We start from the raw sequence: 13037 nt of genomic DNA, 5'->3' as shown, positions 1-13037 counted from the left end.
TTCATCTCCACGAGACTCTGACATGTCTAACTTCTGCAGGCCTAGAACTTAACATCAAGAAGTGCCACTTGGCAGCATGAAAACTAACCATCTTGGGACATGTCATCACAAGAGACGGTGTTCTTCCCGGTCCCGATAAGCTTCGAGCTGTCGCTGACTTCCCAATGCCCACATCACTGGAAGCCCTAAGAAGTTTCGTTGGCCTCTGCTCCTACTTTCGTCGCTTCGTGCGCAACTTTGCGTCCATGATCGCACCGCTGACGAGTCTGCTTTCCAATAGCAAAGGTATATCTGCGTGGTCCCCAGCATGTGACGCATTTCGCCAGCTGCGCCACCTGTTGACCTCGCCACCTATTGTTCGTCACTACGACCCCACTGCTGCCACAGAAATTCACACCTATGCAAGTGGCATCGGTCTTGGTGCAGTTTTGGCACAACGGAAAGGCACCCAAGCCGAATACGTAGTCGCCTATGCAAGTCGCGCTCTCAAGAAGGCTGAATTGAATTACTCCGTAACAGAGAAGGAGTGTTTGGTCATAATCTGGGCGTTGACGAAGTTTCGCCCATATCTTTATGGCCGTCCTTTTGACGTGGTCACAGACCATCATGCTCTATGTTGGCTGTCCACCTTGAAAGACCCGTCCAGACGCCTGGGGCGTTGGGCACTTCGATTGCAGGAATACGGCATCCGTGTCGCATATCGTTCCGGTCGCAAGCATGCGGATGCCGATGCACTTTCGCGATCGCCATTAACACCAGATGTGGCTTCTCTGTCACCCCTTTTTACCACCTTGTCACCACTCGACACCACTGACATGCTTTCGGAGCAGCGTAAAGGTCCATACCTTGACTCTTTACTCGACTACCTTACCGATCCGTCTGCTGTCCCTTCCACGAGAGCGCTAAGCCGGCAAGCAGCCCACTTTTCCATGCGAGACAACATTCTGTACCGCCACAGCTACATGCCTGGTGGTCGGAAGTGGCTCTTTGCTGTCCCAACTCATATGCGCTCTGACATCTGCATGAATATCCATGCAGATCCCCAAAGTCCTCAGGCAGGAGTCCTGAAAACCTACGAAAGGCTGCGCCAACAATATTACTGGCGAGGAAAGTATCGCTTTGTGCAGAAATACGTTAGGTCTTGCACCACTTGCCAACAGAACAAGACACCTCCGCGGCACCTTACTGGCATGTTACCGCTGGATTATTATCCGCATCGATCATCTGACACGGTACGCTGAGACTGCTGCTCTACCGGCAGCGACCGCCCACGAAGTTGCTCTCTTCATTCTACGCCATGGTGCTCCACGAGAATTACTCAGCGATAGGGGTCAAGTGTTCTTGTCGGAGGTCATCCAAGCTATCCTCGCTGAATGCGACACCATCCATCGAAAATCTACCGCATACCATCCATAGACGAATGGTCTCACTGAACGGTTCAACCGCACACTAGGCGACGTGCTGAGGATGTACACCCCCTCCGACCACACTAACTGGGACGCTGTGTTACCTTTTGTTACCTTCACTTACAACACCGCGACGCAAGCGACTCTCGGTTTTTCCCCGTTCTTTCTGTTGTACGGCCGCGAACCTTCCCATCTACTTGACACTATACTCCCGTACCGCCCTAATGCATCTGAGTGCTCCCCGCTTTCGGAAGTCTCCAGATACGCTGAAGACTGCCGTCAGTTGGCTCGGTCTCTGACAAGTGAAGCTCAAGGTCTACAAAAGACCCGACATGACGATGTTTACCACATAGCTCCTACGTTTGGTGCTTGCTTCTTTGTGTGGCTTTGGGCGCCCCCGCACGTTCCTGGCCTTTCTTCTAAACTTCTGGCCGATACTATGGTCCGTACCGTGTCATTGAAGCGACCTCGCCGCTGAATTACATCATCGAGCCCCTAACACAATTGCCAGATGTGCGCCATCGTGGACGCGAGACCGTACACGTCGACCGTCTCAAGCCCTACGATGACCCCCTCATTGTGCCTACTGCCTGAGTCGCCAGGATGGCTACTCTTAACCACGGGGGTATTTTAGTGGAGCATACGCACCAACGCGTATGCGCCTTCTGAAGAGAATAAACAACCCCGGGCTCTGATTGAGCGAGAACCAGTGCCGCCTTTGCGAGGCTTGCCGTACGGTCATTTTCCGTCGCGACCTCGTAGCGACTTTTCCGTTTTAATAAACATCATCACACTTGATTTAATTGACAAGTTACGCTCTGTGTAAGTGAGCTCATTCTAAACGTGTTCAAGAAAAAAAGGGATGGGACTAGAATTCACTTGCGAGGTGCCCTGCTTTGGTAATTTGCAGTCTCTTGGTACATGTTCTTAAAGGGACAATAAAGAGGAAGAATGACTTGGTTGATGTTGACAAACTGAACTCTGAGAACACTAATGCTATAAATTTCGCTATCATTAGTTGCATTTTTTTAAAAGAAAATCAAGGTTGAAGTTTCATTTTTCAATTTCGCACTGAAATCTCTGGGCGTTACATTGAAAGTTTCCAAATGTACTTTCGTATTTTCACTACATTGGCTGGCCCCCGCCGCGGTGGTCTAGTAGCTAAGGTACTCGGCTGCTGACCGGCATGTCGCAGGTTCAAATCCCGGCTGCGGCGGCTGCATTTCTGATGGAGGCGGAAAGGCTGTAGGCCCGTGTGCTCAGATTTGGGTGCACATTAAAGAATCCCAGGTGGTCGAAATTTCCGGAGCCCTCCACTACGGCGTCCATTATAATCAAATGGTGGTTTTGGGACGTTAAACCCCACATATCAATCAATCACTACATTGGCTCAATGAAATATTCTGAAACTTCATATTCTAGGTCTATGGCACCCACAGATGGCAATGTACTTCATTTTTATCGATTAGAAGCCACATAGAATCCATTAGTTGCCTTCAAAATGAATGACGCCGTGATGGCTTGGTGTGGGAATCTCAAAATAGCGTCTCCACCCGTTTTTCTTTTCGTGCATTTTCTAGCTTACCAAGCCTCGTGTTGCGGTAAGAGTGGTGTTTTGAGCATTGTGAAACTGTACTTTACTAATGCGTGGAAGATCGTTTTGTTCTTTATTATCCCTTTGCTTTACTGTGCGCATGTTTGCGCCACTATAGTCCGAATACAGCGAAACCACAGTGTTTAATTTTACACCGGCGGATCTGATTGTTGTTAAACTAGAAACTGGCGTCATGCTTACGCACGGCATCGGGGGAAAGCACACATAAGATAAGCAGTAGTTTCCAGCTGTGAATTGGTCGCCGCAAAAAGGCCGAGCCTCGCTGGGAACGCCGAGCCTCACTGTTGCAATTGCAAAAAAAAAAAGAAGAAAAAGAAAGAAAAACATTGTCGTGATGAACTGAAATGTGTGCCTGCGAAAATTTATACATCTTCACTGCAATACAGTGGTGACACGCAAGCAGCGTGTCACCCGCTTTTCGGTGCATCAGCACGTCATGATGCGACTATTCGCCTATTCTTTCTAGTAAAATAAAGAATTTAATAATAGGCAGTGTGACGAAATTCACTATGTTTTGGCTGGAAAACATGATCGTTGAATATTTCGAACAAAGTTTCCGAAGGAGGCGTAGGAGGCAAGAACTCTGCCAGCACTGCAAGTGCGCAAATTGCTGGAGCAATTGGCACTCGGATGTTTGCATACATCGTGAATTCTGCCAGACTGTCCTTTAATTATATTCCCAGAAAGAATGGGTAAATCATGACATGCTGACGTTGTGAGAAGCATGCAATATGCTTCCCACGAGTCATCGTTGTGTTGCAGTGAAGCACATCTTATTTTCGGCAGGCGCACATTTCAGTTGATAACGAGAGGTTTTTTTTTTTTACATTTTCATTTTTCTTGCTGAAGTATCGAGGCTGGGGTGCTTCAGCTGCTACTCAGTAGTATCACTAAGTGGCTCTTAAGGGCTGTCGTTTCTGCAGTTCTGTGGCTAAATTGGGATCGGGAATCGGTACACTACATCCAAAGTTTTCAAATTAACCGAAATGGTGCTGACCACAGCTTCAAATTGCTCGCTCAACCTTACATTTAAAATACGGGATCGCTGAACTACTTCGAATCAAGCGGGATTTTGAAATAACAGAGTTCGAATAATGAGGTTTCACTGTAATTTGATCAATGCTCACACTGTTCAGTGAGTGTATCTTATTTCACTAAATGCCGACAATACTTTCTAGCATACTCTTTAAATATCAGAACCTCACTTTGTACTCATCGACAGTGTTGATGGACGTTGATTCCAAATTAATCTATGAATCGTAGACCACTCCTGCAGTTCATAGGCAAATGGGTTGTGTATGTGTGTTGTAAGACACACACACACACATACCCCAAAAATGTTGTAAGACACACACACACACACCCAAAAAAAGGGGCGGCTGACACTTCTGAGACACTCAACTGGTTCAACAGTGGGATTGATAAAAATTGTTGAGAGATATCTCAGCTAAGCACTGAAGTTTATGACTGAATCGTACAGTGATGTGTTGTACCTTGTAAAATTCACTGTACTTAAAAAGTTCTGCCACGGCGCAAATGCAAGGCTAAAGCGTCAGCCCCGCGCGCTCATTGTGACCATTTCTGTGGCATACCCACGATTCTCATGAACTCGATTCTCATGAACGATTCTCATGCCCGTTGGTGGCGCTCATGTGCTTGAACATGGTCTATTGTTTTACCAGTTATTGTGTTGGAGTTAAATGCCAATTTCTCTTTCGTTCGTTCGCATGTGCATTAGCCAGTCTGTTTGATGTATTAATTGAATGGAACCGACGTAAAGCACAATAAATTTGCACCATCAACCTTATCTGAGAGAAATTTCATAGGTGATATACAGTGGCCGGATTTATAGGCACTACGAAATCGGGTTTTTAGGCACCAAAAACAGGCAGACAAAACATAATTTTCGGCCCCCAATATATTAAACATAGCCGCAATAAATTTTTGCAATAATTCCCATTTTCGAAGAAATATGTTCGGGACCTATGTCTACTACTGGAAAGCAACAATGCTTTACTTTATTATGGTGCAAAGTTGCAGTTTCGCATAGCTGTGTTTTCTTTTTTTTTTCCGCAGTGTTCGCAGAACACGATCTCTCCTTTTATTGTCCAGCATGGTTAGTTCAGTGTCAATCGTCGATTAAACACGCTTCCTGGGTGTCTTTATTTCCGACATGGCTGAGAAGGGCAGAAGGAGCAAATAACCAGACCGCTCATAGGCCAGAAGGCTCTTGTAGCACCGTGTTAACCAGGTATGATCGCACACAATCAATTTCTCGTCTGTGTATGAACACATTAATGGGCCCCTCATCAGGTTTGAGCATTACGAGCAGGCAAGAGAAATGCATGCACTGGGCACTCACAGTGTCATCTTCCAAGATTTGCACCACTACGCGCCCCGTAAAGAGGTAAAATGGCAGACTCCGCAAGGAATGGTTCTCTGTACATCAAAGTAGTATGTGACACTGCGAGAAATATTCGATGCTACGCGTGTAATTTGTGGAATCTGTTGCTTGAATAGAAGTATCAAGGTTGATAGAATTATTAAAACATACAAATGAAATCTGTGCACGTAATTATTTTTACCTCTGTATTGAGCGAGATGTTAGACTAAGCTGCTTCCTTTTCGTTTGCATTGGTGTTCTCGTCGTTCTCGCATCATGCTAGTGCCTGCTCTGACAATTCTTGGCGTGTTTCTGGTGCATCGTCTCTTAGAGCAGTTCTAGCGGTGCGACGCTGTGTATCGTGGTAAAGGTACATGGTCTATGCCAGCCTCTCCAAACATGTATGCATAGAGGGATTAATTCCACATAAACAGGCAGTACAATACAGAGAACACTGAAACAACACTGCTTGCGTGCACAACCTGGTTTTGTCATGCTTTGCGAACGTAACCTAACAGGCGCATGAAATGTTGATGCGTCTGTGTCATGTTATCTTTCGGCTCCGCGTTGCTTCAATACCAAAGTCGGCAGGAAAGGTATTTGGCTTGCAAAGCGTACCCGCATCGAGTGGCAGTTTTCAAGCTCACCTCCTCGCATCCTGCTTTCGCAGTGCGTAATGAACCAGTTAAAGAATTCTTGTGGCACAAAGTTTTTCTTTGGGCATGCAACAACGTACACTGTCTTACTGAAATTTCTCATGTGACCTGTTCCTTACACATGAGAGCAGACGCCAAAGAAGTGCTGATCAGGTGACGCGACACAGATGAATACATGTGTAGAGGTTAATAGGCTTTCCTATTGGCTAAGGAGCCTTCTAGCCTTGACAGTGCTGACAGGAGCTTTAAGATGGAGTATAGGTTGCACCCCATAGAGTTCTGAAAGCCCTATTTTGCCTGATAACATGAATACTGGTCTCCCTATACTTGAAAACAAAATTCAAGATCAAATAATCCTCATTTAGGCATCGAATTAGAAAATTGCGTATTTATAAGCATTTATAGGATTTTAGGCGCAATACTAAAAAATAGGCATTCATAGGCACTATAAAAACGCTAAGAAAGACCTTCTCAACCTCTAATTCATGCTCATATATCAAAGTGGCACAATAGAAATGCAAGAAACGAAATAGGCATTTGCTTATATTCCGGCCTCTAGCGATATATTATGTCACAAATAATGCCACTCTTTGTCACTTTGTATAAGTCTACCTTCTCGGTCGTTACAAGACATGAAATTCATTATTAATCAACTTGAAATGTGCACCTCGGTTGCTTAAATTTTTGTGCCTCTTTGATGCATATGCTGAACCCTCCCCCCTCTTTTTTTTTTTTTTTTTTTTTTTTTGCACATGCAATAACCCTTCAGTTGAGTGACAGCCATGGTGTGTGTATTCACTTCTTTGTCCTGCTTTTTCTTTTTCGCTCATAGTATTATTTCAACCTATAGTTGTTGTGCTAACGGAGGTTAATAGGCATTTATCGTCTGTCACACATATGGTGCGAGCAGTGCACATGCCGATTAGTAGATGCATTTTATTTTACTAAATGCAGACTATACTTTCTAGAGTACTCTTTTAATATAGACTTCACATTGTGCTCATCGACACTGTCGATGTAAGTCGCTTCCAAATGCATCCACGAATCGTAGATAGTTTTTCTTTTCATTTATGCTGTAAAGCACTGGCACCATAAAAAAAAAGTATTCTCTGAGCTGCTCATCTGGTCCTACAGTAGGACTGATGAAAATTGTTCAGAAGTTGTCTCAGCTAAACACTGAAGTTTGTGGTTGAATGCCACAGTACATACTAAGTTGCACCTTTTCAAATTCACAGTCTAAAAAGTTTTGGCTTGGCACGAGTGGCAAGCGAAAGTGCAAGGCCCATGCACTCATCACGGTAGCTGCTGCGGTGTACACACTTCTTTTATGAACGCTTGCACGCCCGTTGGTGGCAATTGTCTACTTTAAGAAGGTATATTGCACTAGTTGCCAACTGAAGCTGTGAACATTGGTCACTGAGTAGAAAATCTTCTTGCTGCATTTCTATACAATGTTCTAAACTACTGCTTTTAGAGTAAGTTATCACTGCAAAGATATTCCATGGGTGTGGGTGTTTCAATGCATAGATAAATTATATAGCATTGCCTTTATTGTTTTATGAATACCATCCAGATGTACACTATGACAGTAAAGGTATATTAACTTGCACTCTAATAATTGCGATCAGCTGGTGATAGTTAATGCTGCTATGTAAATTTCAACCATAAGATCCTAAGTTTCAGTTTTTTGAGCTATAGTAATATCGTTTAGTTGTCAACTTATTGAACTTCTAACTACACTTCTATTATTGAAATGAGACTTTGTGGTAATAAACAGTCGAATCTTTTCAAACAGGGCCTCAAAGCGCTTGCGAGATATGTTCCATTTAACAGGAATTTCGTTTATAGGGACAGATGTACTATAGGAGTACAGCATCAAAATACAAAGCCAGCCGAATTTGAAGCAGTCTGTCCTCTGTTTAACAAGCTCCTTACAGTTACACAGATTTCACTGTGATTGAAAAGTATCAGATTCTGTTTACTCTGTGTTGTGGTAAACATAGCTGCTTAGCAGAAACATCTTAGACAAATGCCATTTTAAGATTCTGAAAGCTTGCAATGTCTACGGGAACAGCACTGAATATACTTTCTGAGCTCTGCAAGTGCACAGTGTTTTTGAACGCAAGATTATGCTGATCCTTGCTGAAAAAAATGGCTCTCCACGTTCAGTAAGCCTATGGGATGTTGCTTTTTTTTCTACATATTTAAACTACATATTTGAGCCAGCTATTGGAGAAGTTTTTTTATTCAGTTGATCACGCATTTTCAGAGTTGCCCTTCATTTTACTAAATGCGGGTGCACATTCAGTTTTGTTTAAACAATGCATGTTTTGCATCGCGCTAAAAAAAATTGGACTGACAATGTTTTGATTGGCTTCATTTTATCGTACGACTTCCATTGCTACCTGCTTTATAAAAGTGGCTGCGATGCCTTAACATTGACTGGTTGTTTCCTCCAACTTTCAGGACTTCGTCAGGGCCAAAGAAGATAAGTTTTTATTCACCTATCATGAAATGACCTGGGCACCCCAAGAGCCTGCATTACTTTTTTTTTCTCCTTGTGAAGTGACCCGGCACCCTCCAGTGCCTGCATTGACTGTGTATAAGGACCGATGCTATGAATCCGTGGCTTTGTTTCAATAAAACATGGCATCAACAATTTTCCCTACATTATCAAGCCAGTGTTGGAACTAGGTCGTGCCTTTTTTTTCACATTTGCTATCTTCAGTGTTTTATTACTTAGCAATGCTCAATTTAATGGTTCATCTACTGCTGCAAAAAAGGCTGTAAGTTAATTATCAAGCCATGTATTAGCATAATGAGCATGTTGCTGAAGGAAAAGCACCACTATTGAATTTTAATTTTCATGGCTTTGTCTGTAGAGTTCAATAACCCAGCACCTGTGTTGATTGTATTGCGTGGCTTATGGTCTTCAAATTTTGAAGTCTAGCTCTGGCAGGACAGTAAGTGCGCAACTACTTTATATTAATTGCAAGGGTAATATGTCAACCTGTTTAGCTCTGCACCAATTTAGCCCCTGTTAGAGTGGTGGCAAGCTTCTTCGTCTTGATTTTTATGCAAATGTTTAGATCACCAGGACCTTTCTTTAGAAGAATCTATTTCATTTTTCATTCTTTTTACCACATGTAACTACACATGTTCATAATGTTCGACAAAAAAAAAGAAACATCTTGAACAATCTTCAGTCTTTAAACATGAGTGCAAGAAACTAGCTGCTTGTGTCCAATGGAAGTTTCATTTCCTTCAGAGTGGAATGTTCTCTCAGTTTATTAGCTTCCTCACCTTCTTTTTCTTCTTCTCTCTTGCTCTCTCTCTCTCTCTTTTTTTTTAAAGGTATACTCCACGCTCCATGATCAATCATTCTATCTCAGATCGAACAGCAGAAAAAAAAAGTTCAGACTCTTGTACTTGTTTTCTAATAAACATGTCAACTAATAAATGGGGCCATTGTTAAGTTCTGTGAATAGTAAGAAGTACAAGATTTTTTTTATTACCTTTTCTTCATTTGGTGCCATTTGAGTTACACGTACATTTTTTTTCTTCCACTTCAAATATTTTGGGGCAGTCTTACTAATATTGCAGTTTCTTTTTGAGAGATAGAAGATAGTCAAGTGCACTGGTCAGTACTCAGTTGTAATATTACGCAGCTCTGACATTCATTTTATAAGTGCTTCAAGGCTTACATTTGATGCAACAAGAATGTCTAGGTTCCCCTGTTTGCACAATTTCATGGAGAACAGGTCCATTAACTACAATATTGTTTCCCAGTAGCGCAGTCTGGTGTGCGAGGTGCCTGTCATCCGCTGCTGGAGAAAGGCAGGAATGTACTTGAGGAGTGTAGTGCCCAGTGGCATACCAACTCTTTCGCGAGTAGGGGGAGCGAACCTACCCCACTCGTCAGCCGTAATTTATATATATATGAAATGACGCCACAATGACTAAGAGACGTGGCCTGGCTTATTCGTCATGTGTTTATTCTATTGCGATTCTTCCTTCTCTACTTCTACCATCAGTTACCACCTTCCTACTTCACAGGATTCCCCCTCCCCCCGAAAGAGTGCACAAGCTATAAACTATAAAACATGAACAAGTGGAATCTTACAATCAGAAATAAATCACAAAAAATGCAGTAGTTCCATGTCACATGAGAGTTACATAAACTTGCACAAACATTTCACTGGAGAGGGCAGCAGTCTGGTGATATCTAGTGGAGCTCTGATGGGCGAGGCTGGCTGTTGTGTCCTGGCCAACAGAAGCACAGCTTGAATAGAGAAATTGGTGATGACACAGCAGTTCTGGCGAGGAATAAACTAAGGTGGCACGCTTTGGTACACTCGTAGCTGGAGCTTCGCAGACGTCGTGTTCTTTGTCCTGAATGGTATGCATAGGGCACTACCAAATTGCATATTCGTTGGCTGATGGGGCAATGCCTGTCTCTTTCCGAAAAACGGGGTGTGGTTTTATGCCGTTTGTGTCGTTTCGTCTCCTGTTGTTCCAATTGCATTGATTGTAGGCTCTGTTTTTACCTCTGCTGAAGAAAACTTGCTCTACATCCCTTGCGAAAATGTCCTGGGTTTGATGCTATCTTTGCCATGAGCAAGACATGTTGAATGTCGTTGCTTCACTTGACTCGCTTGCAAATGTCTTTCCTTGAGCTGCGAGTGGTCTTTCGATTACTGCGGTTGTCCTTGTAGGATAACATGTCGCTTAACCTGGTCAATTTGCTTATGCTGACCTTGCTGGTGTTGTGAAAAATGCCGAGGTGTCAGCCCTACTGGAAGAGGACATTATTTTTCTTGAAAAATAGACTTAGTGCTCAGTTGATAGCTGTTGCAATGCTTTTCGGGCAGTGAAGTTAGTAGGACACACTTTACTGCAGGAATATCTGTGGTGCCTGCACCACCGTTCATTACGGAGGCTTCTGGCACCCGGCACCCTGTGAGGGGTGGTGCTTCCTAGCCTCTTCTGTTTGGATTTTTAGGTGCCTGTGCACTGAATAGTGATGCGCACTAAATGGTGACACCGCAACAGGCATCGTTTGGTCAAATTTCAGTTGAGAATTGCTGTATTTTTGGGCAACTAATGATTTGAGCTGTTCTGGCGCATGAATCTGGACGGTAGGTTCAGGGCTTGACTGAGTATTTTCCGATTTGGGCAGCTATATCTCAACTGTAGTTGGCGTGTGAGATGTCAGGTGGGTGTTGTGAGTGATGGAAGAGCCAAACAATGGAAAACCAGAAGGTGGGTCAAGAGTGTGAGACTGGGAGTGAGCTGTTCCAATGCGTAAAGATTCGTTTCGACTCTTCGAGTAGTCATGGCGTAGTTCGGTATTTTCTCCATGCATCAGTTCGTCTACTGTGAACAAGGCTTCCTTATGACATGAATGGTGAGAGTTAGCAGCAGTTGAAGAGCTTCTATATGGTCAGTCTTCAAGCCAGACTATGTATGCGAGACGAAGCACGAAGGGCATCAGTAGGGTAAGCAACATCGGTCAATGTTGGAGCTACGACTGACAATGCCGACATTCGTGCAGAAGAGAAACCTGATGGCAAGCTATGTCTTTTAAAGAGAGATGCTACTCGAAGACACTTTTTCTTTAATATTCACCCTAGAGCAATGAAACTTGAGCTGTTTATGCTGATTTCAAATATATAATTAGTTTTCTTGCAAGTTACACACTTTTAGCTCCGCAACATGACAAAGTGAAAACCCTAACCCTTTTGCCTTTTCATCCCTAAAATTCTGTAATTTTTAACCATTCATAGTTCATTATGCTTTGAATAAAGTGTAGAGTGCAAATAACTAATTAGGAAGCACATACAAAATATGTAATACGCGTGAAAAATAATAGATATAAAAAGTCTATATTTCACCTACCCTAGTAAAGGTATACATACAATTTCTTTACTATACACTAAAGTATTGAAATTTAAACTAGATAATTGCATTTGTCATACTTTGGAAAAAATTTGGGCAAAATTTCATGCAGATCAGAGCACTAGAAGTGCCCAAAAAAAGAGGGGCACATTGGAAAAAATGGCAAAATTTGTTTTGAGAAAAACGAGTTTTAAAGTTAAAATTGAGTTGTTGTTTATAAAAGATGTTATTAAATCAGATGAAATTTGCACCCCAAAAAGAACAATCCTTCTTGTAGTGGCCACTGCGACTAAAATACCCCAGCACCACGAGTTTGTCCCTCTCAACGTTTTCGAGCCAACTCCTCACAGACATTTCGCTCACAGACAGGGCCCTAAAATGCTTGCCAAATTTCCGCTCCATCTGGCAGAGCCTTGTGCAGGAAGAAGTTCGACAGGACTGCGAAATCCAAACTAAGTCAAGTGTCATGCCATTTTGCAGCCATGTTTGTGCCACATACCGTCGTACATAATGGCAATGTCGTCCCTGCTAAGTTCTCTCACTGCGAGCTCTTTCGACCTCTCAAAATTGGCGCTGACGTCATCCATTGCCGCGTCACGAACTTTCCTGCTGATGGGTGTGAATGACTTTGATTGGCTCTTGCAAGCCAACAACTGCCGCAAATCGGATCAACTGCTAGTAGCCTATTCCTACAGAGCGCGCCACACAACTGCTTTCACTTGCGAGCAATGCCTGTTTTCATTAATAACAGAGATAATTACACGAGAAAAGCATTGTTCAGCTGCGCTGCTCGACAAGACATGGACCCCGCAGATAGGTTTCACAGCACATACAGGCGCGCAGCGGCCAATGGCGGTCCCCGATTCGTACCATGTGATAAGCCTGTCGCGGCGCTCGAAAAACGCGCAGAAGAGTGATTCTAGTTATTATTTATTGTGCTGCATCAGCGAGAGAAACTGTTGTTATTTGAAGAGTGAGGCTCGACTCTTCGGCTCATGCGATCAACAATGGCTAGCGGCAGCGCATTATCGGCGGCAAGATGCTCGAAGACTGCACACTTTTGACCTTTTACCAGGCAC

The 13037-nt window shown here is 43.4% G+C and overlaps 1 protein-coding gene across 5 annotated transcripts in view; it reads left to right on the top strand.

The window, feature by feature from the left end:
- LOC119161482 (rac GTPase-activating protein 1) overlaps nucleotides 1-8719 on the top strand; it is a 109259-nt gene extending 100540 nt beyond the window's left edge. For all 5 annotated transcript variants that reach the window (XM_037413980.2, XM_075879200.1, XM_037413979.2 and 2 more), the window contains one exon: nucleotides 8527-8719. In XM_037413980.2, the coding sequence (XP_037269877.2) occupies nucleotides 8527-8578 (52 nt within the window). In that variant the 3' untranslated portion in view covers nucleotides 8579-8719. The remainder of the gene's footprint in view (nucleotides 1-8526) is intronic.
- The last annotated feature ends 4318 nt before the right edge of the window (nucleotides 8720-13037 follow it).

Source organism: Rhipicephalus microplus, chromosome X (assembly GCF_043290135.1).
Source record: "Rhipicephalus microplus isolate Deutch F79 chromosome X, USDA_Rmic, whole genome shotgun sequence".
Classification (NCBI taxonomy): Eukaryota; Metazoa; Arthropoda; class Arachnida; order Ixodida; family Ixodidae; genus Rhipicephalus; species Rhipicephalus microplus.
Note: the sequence above shows the minus strand (reverse complement) of the source record. Positions and strands in the feature narration are given on the sequence as shown.